Consider the following 22,333-nt stretch of genomic DNA (forward strand, 5'->3'; position numbering starts at 1 on the left):
TAATGTTCACGACTTCACGCCACATATTGTAGCTAAGCTGTAAACTCGTCTTCCATACAATGCAAACTTACTGCACACAGATTGCCATAATACAAGTAAAGAAATTACTTTACAAATATTTGAAAGCAAACTAAAATAGTAAACAAATATCCCAAAGACATTCTTTTCCTCATCTCTCTTTGATTGTGTCACTGTGCAAACAGCATACACCACACCTAGACCTAAGTCTTGGACTATCTCAAGCGTTTACAAGATTTAGTCATGGCTAACTTTAACCTGCGTCAGATACTTTGTTACAATCGCACATTAACTGAGAGGAACCTTATTATTTACGTTACCGTAGGTGGATATGAGCATCGTGTTGATGTAACTATGTCACCTACTGTTTGACACTTGATGGAACCTGAAAGAAGCAAGATGAGCGGCTGGTGAAATATAAGCAAGATGACAGTGTCGTATACCAACAATGGCCACACGGTGGAAACATTATAAAAGCTAAATGAAGAGTTTCTGTGAGCAGATAGCGCAAATCTCTTGTTGAGGCGCTAAAGAGAGAAAAAAAAGAGAACCTATGAAACCTAATAATTTGCTTACAAATTCCTAGCTGACCCTTTGCGTGGTAGTGGTAAGCTTTATATTTACCAAGACAAATTATTCGTACATTTATACATAGCCTACAGTACTTGGAAAATAAACGTGATTCTGATATATAGTGATAGGCTACTACACATACAGTACACACGTTTACTGGTGTAAATGGGGACATTAGCTACTAGACTTCTATTGTTTGTATAAACAGATAGTTATACAATTTTTAACATAAACCCACCCCCTCAAAGAAAACGTTCTGCATTTTCACATAAAAAAAAAAAAAAAAAACACTTTTTTTACTTTATTTTTATAACAGTTTGTCCCCAAGTGGAGGTTTTTGGTGATTTTATCAGGTTTTGTTCACTTTTGGGTACAAGTTTGTCCCCAAAATATGGTTAATTAAGCACACACACACACACACACACACACACATTGGGTTTCCATGTTTTATAGAGCTATTCCATAGACAATGATTTTTATACTCTACAACCTATATCTAAATGACACACTGACACACACACACACACACACACACAAACACACACACAACTGGTCAAAAGTTTGGAAATATTTATAATTTCTTAAAAAGTGTCTTATGCTCACCAAGGCAGAAAATACAAAAAGTACAGTAAAAACAGTGATATTGTTACGTGTTAATATTTTTACAATTTAAATAACTTTTATTTTAAGATGCACTTCATTTCTGTGATGCAAAGCTGTTTTCAGCAGCAATTTCTCCAGTCTTCAGTGTCACGATCCTTCAGAAATCTTTTTTTGGTAGTAAGAAAATAAAAACATTTCTTCTTATTAATGTTGAAAACAGCTTTTCCTGCTTAATATTTTTGTGGGAAGTCTGATACAGTACCATTCAAAAGTTTGGGGTAAGTAAAACATACTTTTATTCTTCAAGGAGGTTTTAAATTGATCAAAAGTCACAGTATCACTGTATCAGTTTCTACAAAAATATTAAGCAGCAAAAACTGATTTGAACTTTAATAAAGCTGATGATTAATGATTTCATAAAGATCATATGACACTGAGGAGTTAAGTTATGGCTGCTGAACATTCAGCTTTGCGATCACAGGGATAAATAACATTTAAAAATGCATTAAAATAGAAAACAGTTATTTAAATAATAATAATAATTCACAATATTACGTTTTTTTTTTTTTTTTTTTTTTTTTACTATTCATTAAATAGATTCAGCCCTGCATTCATATGACTTATTAAAAAAAAAAAAAAAAAATTCCAAACATGTGTAACAGTTTAATGCCAATTTAATAGTTCTATGCCAATGCAAGTTTCAAAACTGTAACAATAACCGATGCAAATAATGTTGAATCAGTAAGAATCAGTGGTTTTATTTCTTTTATTTAAAAAAATTAAAATTAAAGTGCTTTTATGTACAATATAATAAAAACAACATAATACAAAAAATACATTTCACAACATTTGTTTTTCTTTACATTGGCAGCAAAATGTACAAATACACCTACCTTTACATTAAAGTTTACAAGACATTAACTTACAATAGGTCAGAGCATCTTTGTGCACCAATATAAAGAATGTATCTGAGTACTGAAGAGTGTAGCAGAGCGCTAACAGTCCAGTAACTCTTATGTCTGAGTCAGTTCAGCACTGAAATATGTAACTTTATGACAATCTATAGGTGACTAAATCTACCATTTGTAGGTAGCAGCTGATGTACAGTGAAGTTTTCACATTATCTACTCTGTAAAACGGCACGCTAGTAATAATAATCAGATGATGTACTAAAAAACAAGCAAATTTGCTTACATTTTAAATGTGATTTTGAATGTGATTTTCAAACAGAGGTCTGAGCATATGTAAAACAGTTATATCATTTTTACAAATACATAGTTTTTTTCTTTTTTTTGTGCTTTAAATATAGTCTGTAAGTGTTTTTTTGTGTGAATATATATATATTAGGGGACCTCTGTAGATATTCATTAGCACAGAGGAGACATAGCCTTGCAGTGGACTGTTGCACAGACGACCATTCAATATACAGTGGTTTGCGACTTTACATGTACTAGATAATTCTACTGTGTAGTCCACCAGAGCTGACATGCATGCCAGGTTTGCTTTTTGCACACGTGTTTGAGTCACAAAAAGGCTACAACATTACATTTACTTTCCCGCATACCCTTTGAGTCACAAAATCTAGCTCGGAGGCATTAACAAAATTCAACTGGTACTTGCTACAGCAATGTCAAGAGAATATTCATTCCCAGACACTTTCATTTGAGCCATTTCCACATTCTGTGCAAATAAAATAGAACAAAAGAAACAAAAAAAAAAAAAAAAAAAAATGTATTTGTAACGCATTCGGGTATAAAAAAAAAAAAAAAAAAAAAAAGCAGCGTCAAAAACATTTAAAGCAATTCTCTACCTCCCCTTACAAATACAGTTATACAACGTTGTGATCAATGTCATGGTCCATCAGATCATGTTAAAGTAAATGTCCTGTTTTCAAACATTCAGCACAAATTTAAATAATACAGTTTTTCGATTGAAAGAATAATTTTGGAACACGTTCAATCAATACATAAGTACATTCATAATACAGATGTCTATGTGATCTTTAAAGATCAATGGCAATCAAATATTACACATTTGGGTGGTGCAATATACACTGCTTGTCTTTGGGAATTTTACTGGAAATATGTTGACACTGGAAATAGACATTTAAAAAATATATATTTTGTGTGTGTGTGTGTGTGTGTTATTAATATACATTTTTACATGGATCCTTATGTATTCTATAGTAGTAACTTACATTTGTGTCTTATTTTGTGGTTTCCATCCCATTGCTGTGCAGCAACCAAGTACTGTACTTTTTCTTTTTTCTTTTTTTTTTTTTGATCCAGTATGACACTCTTGGCAGCTGACAATTTATAACTGACTTTTTTATATACATATATGTCCCACACAAAAACATCTGTTAGCCTGATTTGACTTAAGGTGTTACAGTGAACATGGCACTTTTTCATGGAAAAAAAAAAAAATCTGCTGGTCACTTTACACTCTTCGGCAGCATAGATCTCATAGCTTAGCGCAAATTTGGCATGTAAAGTCTTAGCCATAAGTTTTCATTCTGTCCGACCGGAAATTCATCATTCGAATTTACAACATGGCAAGAACGGTGTTAAATCTGAACAAGGTACACTTTTGAGTCAAGAGAACAGAGCTCTTGACAGATCCAAAGAGATCTGAAATGGTTCATTAAAATCACAACAACCAATTTGAATCAGTAAACAATCTCAAGACAAGACATTCGGTCACTTCCATTGACTGTATAATGCACTATACTTCGAAGGACAGTTAAGCTGCCACTGAAAATTCTGTCATCATTTACTCACTCTCATGTTGTTCTAAACATGTGTGACCTTCTTTCTTCTGGGGAGCACAAATAGAGGTATTGTATTTTGAAGAATGTTTCTGCTGTTTTTGTCCAAGTGGGGCCCAAAACAAGACTGGAAACCACTGATTTCCATTTGACATTTGGAGGGGGAGTAAAAGATGGCAGAATTTTCATTTGTGCATGAACTATCACTTTAAATCAGTGGTTCTCAACAGGGGCCTCGAAATGACTTCAAACTATTAAAAATAAGACAAATTAAATATTAATTTTAAAAAACCCAGTTCTTTGTCTTTGAAGCAATAGAATCCTTTAAACTTAGATATATGAGAATTTCACTTTTTAGATTTCTAGACCTGGAAAAGTCATGTAAATTAACAAAAACATATAACTCCATGGGCATTTTTCTAACGAATATATTTTATCAAGTAGAAATTGTGAGTAAAAATTAATCTTGTAAATCATATACAAGTGGAAAAGTCATGGGATCCTCTAATTATGTTCTGGACTTTGGGGGCCTGTGGAGTCAAAAAGGCTGAGAACCACTGGTTTAAATGGTCTATTATTGGTAGCAACTGATTTTGGTTGGGGGTATAAGGAACATAGAGTTATTCAAATTCCTGCATCTTCAGAATGTAATTTGTGCCCTGGACATACTTACAGTATTGCTAACATGCCTTCTTTGGAGTTCTCTCCACACTGAAACCCCACGGTGGGCTCTCCATATGCCTCAAACTTATTTGCATACCTTAACGTGTGTACCTCTGAGAAGCGGTGTAGAATACTGAGGTCGTGGCATCACTTAGTGTACTAGGACATCCGTGTGCTGTTAGCTCTCTACAAGATGCTTCTCCTTAATGTGATTTGCATAGTATGCCTACTATGTGCTGAGGTCATGATGATATACTGCGCAAAGGTTTTGCATATATCATCAAAGGTTTTGATGCACCACTATGCCTTATATTGTGTTAAAATGTCAGCTAATCATCTCACGTCAGGCACTAAGTTTGGCAGAGACTCTATTGTAGACTAAAGTTAGAATTTTCGTTTTCCCGTTCACAGGACGACCAACTCTACGCGGCAGACCGAGGGATGAGATAGGAGCATGACCGGTTAGTGGACCCTGAGGGCATCGTATTGCTTTCACACAGATGCCACCAGACATTTTTGGACGGACCGGGTGGGACGGCCAGATCGGCATGTCTCGCAATGCCCATTATTATTTTTCAAAGTGTACTCTAGGCCTTGTGTCCCGCTCAGCGTGGCTCTGGGTGTTTCACAGACTTGGCAGTGACTGAGAAATGTGAACAGATCACCAAGACAAAATGAGAGGAGACAAAGTGCAAAATAAAACCCAGTGATGGTACGCTTCCAGTCATTTTCAGTCTGTCCCTCACTTGGTGCCGTTCAGTTCAGAGGCCACTTTTTTTTAACAGTCATCCCAAACAGAATTAAACGATGGAGTCTTTGATCTCCGAGCCCAGTCGCACTCGAGGCCGCGGACAAGTCGGCGAGATCTCAACGTGGCTCTCTTTTAAGTTCAAAGGTCTCTTTTCGGATTCGGAGAAGCTCTTGCTGTTCTCGGGTGAGGAGCACTCGTGGGTGGGAGTGCTGCAGATGTACTTATCATTGAGCGTCTGGTAGCCCTTGTGGTCAGACACTGAGGGCGGGATGTTGTTGCCATTTAATGGAAGGCTTTCCGTGTGCTTCCCTGGAATTCGCGGTTTCTTCTGTTGCATGTTGGGGCACTCGCCTTCCTTCAGCATGGACTTCATCCTGCCTCGGTTCCTGTACGCCACGAACAGCGAAAGGACCACCAGGGAGAACACGAGTAAGGCACACACAACGATCAGCTCATTCCAGTATGTTTTGGTTTTCTGCGGCGACCGCGTTTCCCCGGGTAGAATAATCGCTTCCCCTTGGGGTACCAACTGCGTTCGGGAATGTCCAGTCAGGGTGGTGCTTTCGTGCTCCACTTTGACGCAATAATTGGCCAGAAGTTGTCGGTAGCCACCTTCTTCTGACCAACATTGGTAGATCTCCTCCTTGTCCACTTGGGCTACAACCACCAGCCCGCCGTCAGGACTAGGGTAGACAAAACGCTCAGCGGTATGACTGTATTCCCATCGCCTCTCAGCCAAGTTGGATCGCAGCTTGCAGGGAAGAACCGTAAATATGTTGGCTGGTATTTGTACCACATGGCATGGTGGAACACCTGTGGGTTAGATGGTCTAATTAGTTACTAATACATCAAACATTTATCTCACATATTAGCAAAGCACCATCCAACCACTTCAAGTACTTACAGTCTTTTAGAGCGCATTGCCAGAGGCGCTTTATGCGTTTGGTCATGCCATATGCCACAATACTTTTGTAAATGTAACAGCTTGTCTTAACCTCATGCACTCTACAGCACTTTGTGGTTTGTTGGAAATAAGTTCTTCAAATATTGATTCATATGGGGCTTAAATATTGTAAAACTTGACTGTAACTCACGTGGTGGAGTTGGTTTTGCAGAACGAGGGTTAGCGATTGTTATTTTGCACACTGCAGTGTCGGCGTCATCAACATCTTGTTGCCAGTGGCTATAAAGAAAAGAGCAGGGGTAAGAGGAAAATTCAATTCATCCGGTCAAGTCTGGGGTCAGAAGGTAATGTTACAGAAGATTTCTAATTCAAATAGTGTTCCTGTAGCTCAACTGGCAAGGTTGGGGGTTCGATTCCCCGGGAACACATGAAATGTAAAAAATTGATAGCCTGAATGCACTGTAAGTCGCTTTGGATAAAAGCGTCTACCAAATGCATAAATGTATTTATTTATTTAAATAAATGTTGTACTTTAGTACAATTTTGTACAAATTATGTCATAGAGAGCATCCTTGCAAACCCTCAATGTGTGTCAAGGTCAACAAGTCAACAAGTACATTATCCCATACGTCAACAGGCCTTAAGGAAAATATTTGAAAGATATTTTTTTACTTTACGGTTACACCACAGTGTACTGTAGTACTCATTCATTTGTGTTTTTCTGAAACAAATCTACATGTTAATGGTTTATATGTGTGTTTTAATTCAGGTTTAGACTTCTTATAAGGATTGAAGTGCAACAGTTTGATGCTAGAGCAGGTATTTGAAATGTACTAACCTCTTAGTTGGCGCATGTTTGATATTTGAACACTGCTTCCCTGTCCAGGCGCAGTAAGGATCTCTAGACAGCAAACACTCTCCACAGCTCTGGTAGTTGGAGCAGTTGGCAAGAGGGATTTCAACCAGCCCAGAATAGCTGGACACAAACAACAGCCCCTGTTGGAAATCCAAACACAACAGAAATAAGACACCTTCTCAGGATGTCCACTCCTTAGGCCAACCTATCTACAGATAGATCCAGTGTAGAGAGATGCTCGGTATGCATACAGTAAATGCTAATACATGATAATTGCACTGACAAAGGTAATAAGCCTTTTTAAAGTAGTTCCCGTGGTGTAACACATAGGCTGAATGATAGACCTAGTAGTATACAAACAGAGCAGACACTGTTTGTTTCCCATCTGTTCACAGTTCCTCAGAGAGGAAACATGGATGCAATTATCTCCCTTCCAGGCCTCACTATCTCAGTGGCTGAAGGGTCCCTTTGCCTGCCATGCTGTCATTTCACTAATGCATCACGTTCTCCAGTGTGCATAACAAATGCAAATAGGATGAGTTGAAGAGTAAAATAAAGTACCTTCTCATCATCCAATTCGATGTGCTGTACAGACTGAGGCTCGGGGAAAATCTCCAGCTCTTCAATGATATACATCTTGCCGTTAACGTTGATGGCTTTGTGAATTTTGCCATCATCTGAAACATAACACAAGTGATGTGAGATTATGTACTCAAGGGCCTGGGCCATTTTTGTTAACAGGTAGCATAACATTAAGTATGCTGCCAGCTGTGACGAGTGGAAAGTGGCTTTAGTAACAAAATGGGAAACTGATCCTAACTTACTGGTAAATGATTTTTATTTTTTTAAATTATGTTAAAGTGATATATATATATATATATTATGGAAGTCAGGAGACCTGAAACTGTTTTGTTACCCACATTCCCCAAAAGATCTTCTTTTGTGTTCAGCAGAAGAAAGAAACTCATACAGGTTTGGAACAAACTAAGGATGAGTAAATGGTGATAGAATTTTCATTTTTGGGTGATTTATCCCATTAAGCACTCAACCTGTTATTAAACACCTGATTGAAGGCCTAAAGTAACAGATGAAGTTATGTTGCTTGATATTAAGGTTTGATTTTCCAAGTCTAAAATCCCTTGTAGTTAAATCCTAATGGGGATTGGGACAATAATGTTAAATGGCTTTAATGCAGGAATATTAGTATAAAAACAGATTTGTTCTGGTGTACAAAAAATCTGATCTCGGCCTGGCACAGTTTAACTTGAGTCTGTATTAGGTCAAGCCTAGTCTAGATTTACTGAGATTGCTTTGCATGTGTGTATGGTGGTCTAAGACCTCACCTGTGCCGATGAAGAGCACATCGTATGTCTTGTGAAGAGCCTGTACTCGGTGCACTGCGAGCTGCGTGTAGCGCACGTTTCGTTTGAGCAGCAGAGGCTGGCTGCGGATCATGCTATCCATGAGGAAGTGGTCCTTCACAAAGTTCAGCACTTTATCAGGCATGTGCAGGGAGGAGGAGATCCCTTGGTCGCGGGCCGTGTTAGTGATGCACTGCAGGAAGATGGAAAACGATGCCTCAGAAACACTGTGCAATACCTCTATCGCTCTTTTTCTAACTGCAGTCAGTGATATTTGGTGAGTGGCAGCCAAAAATCGATGCAACTTTCTACACAAAAACTAATGTGAAAGCGTGTTTGAAAAGATTTTGTACTGAACTCACGGTCAAACAATCATTTTTCTAGATGCGGTCTGAGAATTAAACTTGGTAGCTAGAACTTGCATGTGAAATTCTTATTACAACTGATCACCAATATACAAGATGCTCTATATAAGTCACAATGAAATCAAAATAGACCATTCTTATTTTTTATGCAGTGTTTATTAGAAATGATTTATCTTTTTTTTCCCTTTTTTTAATGTTCACAATAACGTCTACTCTGATGTCACTATTAAAATCACACTAAAGAAAACACAAAACTTACCGCTCCAGGTCTGGGTTCTGGTACCGGATGGTTGTAGGTGTACCACTGCTGCGTCTCGCGATTAACTTCCCGGTAACGTCCATTAAACGCCTCTTCGACCTGGTCCATGGTGAACGCACATACAGCTGAGCTGCCTGACGCACCTTTGTACCTGCACACACAAGCACAACAATCATTAAAATCGAAATGCATAATCGCCAAACACAGATGACCACACCATAACATAACAATCTCAAAGACACACACCTCAAAAAAAATTTGCCTGCACACAAAATGCAATGCAGTGCATCTCATTTAACCTCAGAAATAACAGATGTGTAGGCGGACACAAGAGGGAGGCTATTCTAAGCATCTTCAGTCTCGCTGACATCTCCTGCCTGTCCCTGTATCTTTATCCCCTATGTTAATGCACTCAATCAATACCCACAACTCCTACGCTGAGCACCACAAAAGCAGTCTGGATGAGTGCCAGGCAGGTTTCAATAACAGAACTAAAAGACAAATGTCTTTTTCTAAAAGGTTTAAGTTTACAAAGGAACACAAACATAGCCACAACTATACACACTATATTATCTGTATACTAAATGGATTTTCAGGTGCTATAGTGTAGGCTGATACATTACCATTGTGAGGTGAAGACTCCATAAAACACAGTACTCTTCCAGGCCTCCTTGCTGGGGGTCAGTACAAACATGTCCTGGATGATGTTGAAAGGGAACCCATCGTCAGGCAGTGAACACAGGAGCTGGGCTTTCAGAAAGGTTGTCCATTTCTTCTGAAGGACCCTCTCTCCACCTTTATCACCCTGTGGAAATACATACAAATCATTTTGTAATGAAACGGCCATAAATGTGAATGTAAAGTGAAGAGGGCATTTGCTAAGACTTGTTCTGAACTCTTCTGACCATGAGAAGGAACTAGCAGCTGGAAGGAACTTCTTTATGTACCAAGAGCATGTAACACTCCAAAGAGAACGGAAAAACTTAAATCGCATCATATGAGCTCCTTAATCTATAACTGACTTGACTTGAATGCTTTCATTCCATATATTATACAAAAAAAGTACCCTAAAAATAAACCAAATATTGGTTTGAAAACAAAGAGCCGAAAAGTTCTAAAGAGAAAAAGACAAAAATGAAGGGAGGTTGGATAATAAACCTTATGACACAGGTAAAGAAGAAAGCCACGCCATGAATCAACTAAATATTTTTGTTTTTCAAAGCAGCTTTATATCAGTGTCAACCCTCGCTTAAGCAGAACTTCATACCGAACAGCTGAACAAACAAATGGACGGAGAAATAAAATCAAATACAAGGACAGAAAGAGACATTGGGCAGAGAGCAGAGAAACAGACAAATGTGAAGTACAAGTAGCCTGAACGACAGCCAGAGGTACGTAAAGCAGAGGTCCCAAAAGCACTATACTTATTCATTCATCTCAGCTGCTCTCCAAAGAAAATGAGCTTTCCTCTAATTATAATATTATTGTAATCCAGCACGCTGGACAACGCCTTCCTCTACCAGCAGGACGGCAACAACACATTCCAATAAAATCTTTTAAAGGGAAACTCCCACCCATCATTGCCCAGCAGAGAGTTTAGATCTTTGAACAGCTGAAGGTTGAGTTAAGGGCAGTTCATACCAAGAACGATTACTTTAAAGACAACTGTTAGCACAGACACCAATGCATGGTAATGTTCTGTTTATTCAAAGTTTGCGCACAGTTTTGACGTCTGCGGTTTTAAATGCTCGAGCTCGATGTTGAATGGTTTTATCATTCATCAGCTAGAAAAAATATATAAAAATATTGTTCCTCTTGTTTTTATCGTTCTAGCTATGTATAGGTGTGAACATCCCTGTTCTCATAAAATTAGAATGATTCTTTAAACTTTATCATCATAGTATGTTTGAAAGGGCCTTTACCCTTTACACAATAATCCATTCAAGTACTTGAACCATCAAAATGATGCAGTATAAAACTTTTTTATTATTTTCTTTTATGACCAATTATTTCTACTTAATGTAAACATACAGATAAAATTACATATACATTTATTCTAAATTAGTTTTATATATATATATGTGTGTGTGTGTGTGTGTGTGTGCGCACATTTAAAAACTTTGCTCAGAAGGAACTGAGTTGCCATAGACGCAGCAGATTCAACATATGCAATTCATTTTAAATTTGAAATCAAAGGATTACAGCTTCTGCTGCTCATTGTCTCATTGTCATTCTGAGTGTAAATGATAGGGTACGCTTTCAAATGCAAACCCCAGGCGCTATTCAAAAAGAATCTTAAAACAATAATGAACTGTTTCAGTACATAAACGGATAGTATGACATGCGTCACAGTTTCCACTGGAATATGACATGGCCATCAGTGCAGAAGTGCACCAATATCCAAATTATAGTGACACGTGATTGGAGTAAAAATAAAAAAAAGAGAAGAAACCAAAATATAGAGAGTGCAGTGGAATTGAATTCATTCTCAGACTTCAAAAGCCAGTTGAGAAGGCAAATGAATCTCGCAGATTTTTCACTCCGCTCATGCACCATTCAGACCAGTCAAGGTCAGTGCTTTAACCCAACTGGCAATGCAGAGACTTTCTTAAGATTCAGATCACTCCTTGTGCACAAATGGCCTGCTTTGAGACGGTGGGCATAAGCAAAGGAAATTCAATTTCAGAAAAGTCCAAGATCTGATAGGAAAGGGCTCGCACATCAGCCTATAAGTGTGTCTTTGTTGCGTGTCACATCACAGAATGCATTACAATTAAATCTACCAATGGTGTTTGCAGCAGTCATCACATTTGTTTACTATATGACAGGAGATAAGGCATGATACCAAGAAAATGCAGTTTATAAACATAATAATTTCAGCCCCTTCCCATCCTCATGACTGGGCTCCAGTGGTTCTGGCAGAAGGAATATGGGGCATTCTAGAAATGGAACCTGGGATAATGTTTAAGGTACTGGATGCAAATAAGCAGGCCACGTTTCCCTGGCCTAGTAACCATTTTACTGTCATGAGACATTTCATGGTGCCTGTGTGATAATCCACATTACAAGGCAGGGAGACAGGAGAGCATAAACCTTCAAAACTGAAACCATTAGTTAATTATGCTTAGTGAAGCTGGTTTAAAAAGCCTTTTTGAATGAGCCACATGGCAATCACTGAATTTTTCTATTCATCACTGTTTGAAAATGCCAAGTGGTCAAAGTTAGCATAGCACCGTTAACTCCTGGTGGTAGATGCCATAACTACACTTCTATCACGACCACTATCGTCAAAATGATTGACACTTTGCAAACAGTTTGGGTTGGCGGTATGGTTCTGTTCTGGGTAAAAGCTCCCTGCTCATCCATGCACGTCCTGATTTTGCCAAGTCCGATGTGTTCCTAGGTCAACATATTTTGTTGACCCTGGAACAACATTTTACTCCAAAAATATATTCTTAACCATATCCCTACACCTAAACCTAACCTTAACCATGAGTAATCCCTAAAATCAGAGGAAATGATAGATGAATGACACTGATGTACAAGCACCAAACACTGATTTTAAGCATAAACTTCACAAAATCTATAAACTGGTTCTTCAAATCTGATTGGTTAATCACAATGTTGTTCCAGGGTCAACAACGATGTTGTCCCAGGAACATGTCTCACTTGGTAAAATCAGGTTAGGCCTCATCCATGCAGGCTGTCGCGAATGCGCAGGGAGAGCACCAATAACCCCCTAGGGTAAGCAGAACAGAACCAAATGCAGATATCATTAATGTTCTTAAATACATTTTAATGCAATAACATTATTAAAGATACATATGACTGTTACTTTGTGCTTTCTAAATTATTAAATGACACACATTATTAAATTGATTATTTATGAGCTCTTTTCCCTGTTTAGAGTTTGGCACTTTGTACATATGATACCAATGGCCATTTAGTGTTTTTCCTGCAGATCCAGTCACATAGCATTTGCAGCTCAAATGATTGGCTAGAAAATACTCCAATGTATCCATAGGATAGTTTTCTCCAGGGAGTATTTCTCTTTAGAGGAACTGTGAGGAATGTGTGTGTTTTGTATGTAATGTGCATTTTCAGCTGCTCGTCAACTTGACGGATGAATGCTAATATTTGCTGAGCAGTGATAAGAATTTGAGGTGGACCATAAAAAAGGGAGTGTTCTACAATAAAGAATGCATCTTTGTACCACAAACCTTCTAATCTCTCTGAACCTCTCTCACCTCGGTGTGACAGATAAAAACTATCATGTAGTCCATAGCACATGCACACACTTATGCACCATTGCTAACATGCACAAACATACTGGCATCTATTCCTTTACATTTCATAGGGGGAAGTGGAGGGGTGTATAAATGTTCTGTCTGTACATGTATGTAGGGAAATAGCCCTAATCTAACCACCTTCAACACTGTGTTTATGCCAAACTGTCCCTCACCTTACACACGCGAGCGATGCGTGACACAATGGTGTTGTCAAAGAAATCGAACTCCTTTCCCGCTTCACTGAAGAAGAAGTAAATCTTATCATCATCGCCAACTATGTTGCCTTTGGGCAAACTCTCCTGAATATAAGCTGAGCCCACAAAAGCAGGGTCTGTGGGAGACATAAAAACAAGTGTCAATCCATGCCATGTGACATACACAGAGACAGCAGTGTTTGTAAGTAATGTGGACTTTGTGTTTCAAATATAGCCACTGGTCCACCTTAAACCCCTTTTACATGCTAATCTTTAGTTGTAATTACTGAGAGAAATCTTTTGTTACACTATCAGTGTGCTTCGTATTGATTTTGAATATGTATCTTTCATCTACTTTGCCTCATACTGAAAAATATTAAGCTATTACTTAGTACTCTTTAGTAAAGTGACAAGGGTTCACCTTTGTAAACTGACACATTCTCTCTCTCTCTCTCTCTCTCTCTCTCTCTCTCTCTGTAGTCTTCCTTTACATTAATAATTCTCTGCTGTGCCAAAATTGCCTCTCAGTGGTAAGTTCAAGGGAGATGAGTCCATAAAGATAACAGAATGGGGGGAATTGTGCCCACTGATAGAGCAAATTACTTCCATGCTGTTTGCACTATTGTAGCGCCTGAATTAATTAAAGGGATAGTTCAACAAAAATTTTAATTGTGGTCATTTACTCTCCATCATGTTGTTACAAACCTGTATTGCTTTTTTATTGATTTTTTATTTTTATTTTAATCTTCTAATCCTTTTTAAACCAGTTTTGTTAATTAAAAATAAAACTTAATAATAATAAAAAATACAAATATTAGATAAAAACTTAAAAGTTAGAAATGTTGCCTTGGCAAGTTGAAAAATGATAAAAACTAAAACTTAAAGAAATAATTAATTAAAGCAATAATGAAAAATAAAAACGACAAAAGAAATATGACAAAATAATACAAAACTTTCACAAAACACACTAAAAATGAAAACTAATTAAAATACATACTATAATAGTATATAAATAACACAACAAAAATCACATCATTGACTCAAACATCCATTTTTATGGCTTTACATGTGCAATAATAGTACAACGTTAATTGTACTTGGCAAAAAGAACTTTGTTGTGTGTGGTACAATTTACAATAAACTGAATTCATGTAAAATGAAGATATGGTTGCTTCATTATCTAAACATTTATGGCTATTTCAGCTTGTATTGAGTTAACTGTGTACCTTTTTTCTACACACTGGTAGAGTAACATTAGATACAGGTATATAGAGCTGAAAAGATATTCCATTCAGACAAATGTATTTTAAGTCACTTTTCACAATAAATATTTTTCCTAAGAAGTTTTATTGTGAATATACAGTAAGGGTCAATGGTCATGAAAACTTCCTAAAAGACGTTAGCACCTGGTCAAACTGAATTGTGGCAAGTGGTTAATGTGCACGTGCTGCAATTGTCAGTGAATATTTCCTATTAAGAGCAGGATGGTGGTGAGTGTGGCTTTTACCTTGAAGCCAGTTCAGTGAGTTTTCAGTCTTTAACGCTGTGCCCTGGCCAAGGCTTTTGTAAATGATGGGCTCATTCCCTTGGAAGTTACTGACTGTGCCGGCATACAGTTCTCCATCTGTAAAACCATCATTTCAAACCAACAGATATTAAAAAAGCAAGTCAGAAATGAGTGTTGCACAAATTACACCATATTTTTGTAGGACATACCGGCCATGATGGCCGTAGACTTGTATTCAGGGTTGAAAGGACACCGGCTACGACCATCTTCGGTGACTATTTCTCCCATCTCATTGCGCACCAGGGAAAAATCAGATGTGTTCTGGAGGAAAAAAAAAGACACAGATTCTTATAATGACAGCGAACACTGTGTCTTGTATCAACTGTCCTGATGGCTTACTGTCTGTGTTGCTCTAAACAATTATTTATGTCTCTTATTTTTCTGAACAGAACGTCATGTTATTGCAATAAGTCCGGAGAGATAGTAAGAACCGATAAAGATTATGTTTAGAAGGAGATGCAGCTGTACATACTGGTTATTTTTTGTTTGTGTCTTTATAAGGGCATAAATGTAAAATATACATCTGCAAAACCATTTCAGGGGACAGTTGTCATAGAATCAACTCATGTAGGCAAAGTACACTATCCTAAAGCTGCAATTTTAGTGTTCGGTGTTGACCCCTCGGATGCACAGACCGATCCAGGCATAGTCTCTAGAGTGAAGGGTCTAAGTAAAGTGCAGGGCCATAATAATTTCTCATCCGAGCAGCATCTACCCTTAGGGAGAGAGCGGAAGAGTGTATTTCTGAGGACATTTTGATTGACTGAGTAAATTACATGGATAATTAATTCCTCCCCTGCAGCATGTTAAAAGCATGGAGGGAGGGGGTGAAATCCTGCAAGAGGACAGAACAAAATGAAACACAGTACTTACGATGTATGCGCAGACAGGGCTGAAAGCATACGTTCCACACACGTACAGGTGAGTGCTGTTCACACGCAGTAAGATCTTGATGTAATTGAAGCAGTCAGTCTGGAGTCAGAAAGAGGAAAAAGGAAATGCATAAGAGAAGGAGAAACAGATAACAATTTAAGAATTAACACATGGATGTGACAGTTACTAAAGTGCAGGGCCTTGAAGAACCCCAACATTTTATGATCCCCTTGCATTTGACCTTGTTCATGTCATAAAAAGTCAGCTATGTATTTTCATGAATATGAAATGTAATAAGTAAATAATGACAGATTTTACTTTTTGGGTGAACGTATGGTTTTCGTGCAAATGCATTTTCAAAGAGACAAAACTAATACACATAAACAGTTGAATGTTAAATAAAGGCGAATGCTCAAAGCAAGCATCAGGTTGTGTGCACAAATGTTGTCTGGCTGGGCCTCACAACTTGTTTTCACATCGCTAGGTTTGATCTAAATCCTCTGTAATAGTCTGGGAGAGGTTTCTGGCAGCTGTGTGTCATCGGTATCAAGCAACAGCAGTTATTACTGTGTCTTCATCAGGGTCCCAACATCCACCCAAACCTGGCTCCTAAAACAAATCAATCTGGCAGCAAATTAGGCATGCGGATTATTAATCTAATAACAGCCTTTATGCAGTGTCAAGCTTTCAGGGAAATTACAGTGTGGACGTGTCAAGGCAGTAATTTGCCCTACGAACTGAAAGATGAGTGATGGGCAGGTTCTCCGATTCAAATTTAGCACAGTCATATTGCAAATATCTATTTTAGAGACCCATTTCTTACTGGAGTTATACGAATCAACAAGGAACTTCATGCTGAAATATACAAACATCTCTCCACTTAATATCTCATTCACTCACCTGTAAATCTTTCCCTTTGAAACTGCACTGTTCTCTCTTTATCTGTGGTGTGCTCCATGTTAACTGAAAAAGTGAAAATTGCAAGCTGCAGTTACATTAAAGTGTGCATTTAAAGACGATGCATTAACATGGACATATAGGCCTATAGTGAGTCACAGTGAGTTGGCTGTAACACACTGCACTCTCACCGCTCTTTAACGCTCAGAATGAATCAAGCAACACAGAATCCTTGCAGTGAACTGCGAAACTCTATTTTTGACTTAAAAAGTTAATTTGTTGAAAAGTAAAATGGAGTAATACCCTGCAAAAACACAATAGCGGGAAGTGGGACAACTGGTAAAGTAGGACGTGCACAATAAATGGAAACTAAAGCTTCAAAAAGGAAACAAAAGACCAATAAAAGTATCGGAAAGTTGGTCTTTACTGACTTTTGCACTATATTTCAAGTATTCTGGAGTCATAGGATTGTTTTGTGTGATGAATGAATGAAATTTAACTCATTATTCATTGCACCAATGATACAGATGACAAATTGTCCCCCACCTGTATTCACTCTTATGTGTACAAAACGTATGGTTGTGCTTAAGTGTTGTCTATGCCCAACATTAATGATATTCCACTCTCGTTTACTAATGCACTATTACAGACTAATGCACGTGCTTATACATCCTCCAAAATAAACCACACAGACATACTCACATTACGCTGCAGCTGTGTTCTGCTGATATCGCTGATATTGAGTGCGAAGAGAGTCTCTCGAGCGCCAACGTACAGCATGTTATCCTCTTTACTGAGGAGCAGAGAGGTGTAATTGAAGACTCTGTCGGGTGAAAATCTCTTGGCCGACCTCTCGTTTGCATCTGTGAGCAGATATGGAAAAAAGAGAGGAGAGAGGTAAGAATGTGAGCAAAACCGAGCCAAAAAGATTTAATACTGGAGATGTGATAAATGTGGAAAAGTAAGACATGTGATCATGCTTCTCAGTTGTTGTTTTTATCTTAAAGACCCAGATTTTAAATTGTAGTTTTGTGTAATAGTGAAGAGAAATAAACAAAAATACCTTTAAATGTATTAATAATATACTATTAAATTATTTTCTTTTTTTTGTTTACTGTCAAATTAAGCCGTATGCAAAGTGGTTTGAGTGGTATTCTCTTTTACTTTGCATAGTTTTTAATCATAATTTTCAAGGATGAAGGTGTTAATAAACAAATAATTCGCCCTGAACAACCCAGGGATTCATTGTGGGGTCAGTTCAGAACCCCAGCTTTTTAGTGTATTTAAAAATAATGTCAAATGTTTTCTACTGGCTTGCAGTGAGAAAGCTAAAACCTGTTACAGCCACAAAAAGTGTCTGAATCAGTGTTGAATGAGCATTTGTGTGGTCACATCTAGCTCAGAGACAGATGTTCATCTCTTAATCAAAGATAACGCACTGCATCATTATCGTGGCAGCCCCTGCAGGCTGTTTCTCTGTTTCCATGACAGCGGCATCAATAGGAAGCAGTATTTTTTTCTACCAGTAGGGGGTGTTTGTTAAGAGGGTTAAGGGCACTGTGATTTACTCAAATTCCCTTCAGAATACTTTAGAATGGCTTTTTTATGACTTCAGACGAGCCACTTGAGAACTTGGTGGTGATTCAGGCAGTGTGGAAAATGAAATGTGTGGAAATGGACTTTCATCTCATCTCTCCACAGGCTGGAAGAACGAAGCAGTACTCTCATGCTACAGTGACATCATTTCAAGATAGCAGCTCCTCTGGTCTTAAGACGCATGTCAAATCAGTGTCAACAGGCTGTACACACAAACTTCAGGACTACATGGCAGATGACAAAATGTTCTCCTCATCTGTCATTGGCTTAACGGTTGATTCCTACTTGTCTTTCAGTCCAACATGCTAAGAAAAAAAAAAAAAAAAAAAAAAAAAAAAAACCCCGTGACCTGGTACTTTTTTCTGTCAGATACTTCCTCCTATTCCAGTCAAAAAAAAAAAAAAAAAAAGTATTCAGGAAACCAGGAAACCGTTTAAAAAAAAAAAAATATTATTATTTGTTTTATGTTCAAACATGAACTGGCATTTTTCTGTTACATACTTCCTTTACAAAATAGTGGAGTATTCAGGAAATATGTTTGGGGGAAAACGAAATTAAATGTTTAAACATGAACTTGCATTTATCTGTCACATACTTCCTCCTAGTCCAGTTAATAAAATAAAATAAAATAAAATAAAATAAAATAAAATAAAATAAAATAAAATAATGGAGTATTCAAGAAATATGTTTGGGGTAAACGAAATTTAATGTTTAAACATGAACTGGCATTTTTCTGTCAGATACTTCCTCCTAGTCCAGTTAATAAAATAAAATAAAATAAAATAAAATAAAATAAAATAAAATAAAATAAAATAAAATAGTGGAGTATTCAAGAAATATGTTTGGGGGAAAATGAAATTTAATGTTTAAACATGAACTGGCATTTTTCTGTCAGATACTTCATCCTAGTCCAGTTAATAAAATAAAAAAATAAAAAATAAATAAATAGTGGAGTATTCAAGAAATATGTTTAGGGGGAAAACGAAATTGAATGTTTAAACATGAACTGGCATTTTTCTGTCACATACTTCCTCCTAGTCAAATAAAATAAAATAAAATTAAATGTTCATGTTGAATACATCCTCCTATTTCAGATTATTATGCAGATAAAAATAATAATAATAAAAAAATAATAACAATTAAAATAAAATAAAATCTTTCACATACCCAAAAAGGACACACATCTTTACTGAATGCATATAAATTATACATGCTGTCAGCCTTTGTCTATAGTAAAGGTGTTCAACATAGTGTTCAACAATATCATATAAAATATCATATAAAATGCAAGGTCACTAGGTATAAATGCTAAAGCTATAGTGGCATACAAGCTGTGCTATCGATTCACTTGATTTGCAGAATCTTTGCCAGACATCCACTTCTGGTAGGTCTCTTACTTAGAGAGCATGTAATCATTACACTGATGATGCTCCCATGGGTGACTCTGAGCTGAGGTAAGACTCTGTTTCTCTGGGAGCTGCTGCAGAGGGTCTGCCCGCTCGCCTCCTGAATCCCGGAGGAGACATTGCGGTAATAATAGGGCATCAGTCCTCAACCAGGAGGGCTTATTACAACCGAATCCAGTCTGCTAAACCACAGGAGGGGATCAACACGGCACATTAGTGGCATGCTACTAGTCTCTGCCTCTGTCTGTCTCATATTTCCCCTCTCTCTATATTACAGGATGCAACAGGGCACCACTCTACATCAGCAGCATTTATTTCAGAGGGTCTGGGGAGAAATGTATTGGCGATTTAGTGAGACAAGGACAAAGGACAATAGCTGCAACCAAACAGGGCTTAAGTGGGATTTGCACAGGCAGAAACCGTTCCCCCAATTATTTTCCAGAGTGGCAGAATCCCTGTATCTCACACAAATAATTGTGCCCCATTACGGGGAAATCACACATTTATATATAACACTTCATTGTAAAATCCAAATAATGACAGTAGGAGGTGTTGCTATGCAATTATTAACGTCTTCTGACTGTTCTAGCTCTAGATATTTAGCATTTCTAAATGGTCACTAGGGTGTTATGGGTGGTTACTGCCCACCTTAATAATATCTGAATATAAATGATTCACAAATACTTCTTGAATAATTGAGTATATTATTATATTTTTATATCATTGCTAACATTAGTGTTATATTAATATAATATACTGATTTTCATATAATATACTTTGTAATACTTATATAGTACTTCAATACATTTCTATATTTTATTTTATATAACTTTTAAGTTGGTCATAAAGCAGCTGTTACACTTTGCGAAATGGTATAATGAAATTAATGAATAATGAATGAACAAATCTATACAATACAAATGACATGGCAGGTTAAACAACATACATATATATATATGTATATATATATATATATATATATATATATATATATATATATATATATATATATATATATATATATATATATATAAATGAAAAGGGGGCAGTAATAAGCATATCCAAAATAATTTTTCATTATAAAATTATAAAATTATAAAATTATAAAAACATACTTACTATGTTGTTTATTTATTTATTTATTTTTGTTTTAGAAATATTGTTTGAAAGAATGTTTTTTACTCCAAAAATATTGTTAATTCTCACCTTGTGCTCATAGTTTTAATTATAATACAACACATTTGGTCAGTTGCATAGATGCAAAAGTTCAAATCGGATCGGAATATTTAGCATATGCATATGATCTGAACTCTGAACATGCAGCTCCTATATACACTCCATTGGAAATGAATGACTTCTGTTTTGTCATTTTTTTATTTGATAGAGATGGTGAAAAGTTGGCTTACGCATGATGAATTGTAATAGTCATGCAAGCACCTAATATTATTTACTGTTGCATTGTCTTTAGTCACTCTATGTTGGAGTTTATGTGCTCAGTTAATGAGTAACATGCTGCAACACAAGCTATAAAATGTATACAGAGCTGCCCACGTCCAGCACTAATTAAATGCAGACCACTTCAAATAACAAAGGTCTTTGGCAATATCGGGTTGTTTTGGTTTTTGTGTAAGCACTTATGTTCGAGATCTCTATCTGTAACCACTTACGCGGTTTTAAAAAGGTGTGATTGCGAAACGCAAGGAAAGAACAGCTCCAATGAAAATGAACTGCAACAAACAAAACTGATTAAGGATGTCATGGAATGCAGTTCCAGAAAACTTTAAATAAACTTTGAAAAAATGGTGGCGGAATGACCCCATCTAAACCCCAAATTCCCGATGCCCTGCTCATCGATTCTCATGTCTTGAAACATTAGCAATCCCCCCACAGACAATATGGTCTCTCTCTCAATGAGTCTGTGGTATTATTGTTTGAATTGACTGAGGTCAGTTCCCATAGGGCAATTCCATGACGACAGCTGCTGCTATTCGCTTCTTCCAAACTACACTGATGCATTCTGGGAAAAAGGCTTATCCTGTTCCCACTCATTGGGAAAGAGGGCTAAGAGTGTCAACAAGAGAAAGAGGTACTTATGAGGCCAGTAGTTATTGTCTATTGTGCTACAGTGGTACAGAATATCATAACTTGTACGTGCTTGTCTTGTTGACCCTCAAGTCTCCCATGTATTTCTCAGTCTGATCTACTATATTATGAGACACACTACAGATCATTGCTGTCATTATGCAATTACGTCTTTGTTTTTTTTTCATTTTTTGGAGAAAGCCACTACTAAATGGACTGCCATATCCACAGCTCTTTGCTTTCTAATCCATTTAGAGAGAAATTAATTAGGAAGGCTTTTAGGGAGCCCTTCTATGTTCAATTTTCAGA

The 22,333-nt window shown here is 37.1% G+C and overlaps 1 protein-coding gene across 2 annotated transcripts in view; it reads right to left on the minus strand.

Moving 5' to 3' along the window:
• Positions 1 to 1,946: 1,946 nt before the first annotated feature.
• The window catches only part of LOC127934461 (semaphorin-4B), a 45,637-nt gene continuing 25,250 nt past the window's right edge, over positions 1,947 to 22,333 (minus strand). For both annotated transcript variants that reach the window (XM_052531852.1, XM_052531850.1), the window contains exons 3-15: positions 17,643 to 17,803; positions 16,944 to 17,006; positions 16,044 to 16,142; positions 15,320 to 15,431; positions 15,111 to 15,227; positions 13,583 to 13,740; positions 9,744 to 9,925; positions 9,121 to 9,271; positions 8,479 to 8,689; positions 7,697 to 7,812; positions 7,118 to 7,275; positions 6,470 to 6,558; positions 1,947 to 6,188 (exon numbers count right to left, since the gene is read on the minus strand). In XM_052531852.1, the coding sequence (XP_052387812.1) occupies positions 5,425 to 6,188; positions 6,470 to 6,558; positions 7,118 to 7,275; positions 7,697 to 7,812; positions 8,479 to 8,689; positions 9,121 to 9,271; positions 9,744 to 9,925; positions 13,583 to 13,740; positions 15,111 to 15,227; positions 15,320 to 15,431; positions 16,044 to 16,142; positions 16,944 to 17,006; positions 17,643 to 17,803 (2,381 nt within the window). In that variant the 3' untranslated portion in view covers positions 1,947 to 5,424. The remainder of the gene's footprint in view (positions 6,189 to 6,469; positions 6,559 to 7,117; positions 7,276 to 7,696; positions 7,813 to 8,478; positions 8,690 to 9,120; positions 9,272 to 9,743; positions 9,926 to 13,582; positions 13,741 to 15,110; positions 15,228 to 15,319; positions 15,432 to 16,043; positions 16,143 to 16,943; positions 17,007 to 17,642; positions 17,804 to 22,333) is intronic.

The sequence above is a fragment of the Carassius gibelio genome, chromosome A18, assembly GCF_023724105.1.
Source record: "Carassius gibelio isolate Cgi1373 ecotype wild population from Czech Republic chromosome A18, carGib1.2-hapl.c, whole genome shotgun sequence".
In the NCBI taxonomy this organism is placed as follows: domain Eukaryota; kingdom Metazoa; phylum Chordata; class Actinopteri; order Cypriniformes; family Cyprinidae; genus Carassius; species Carassius gibelio.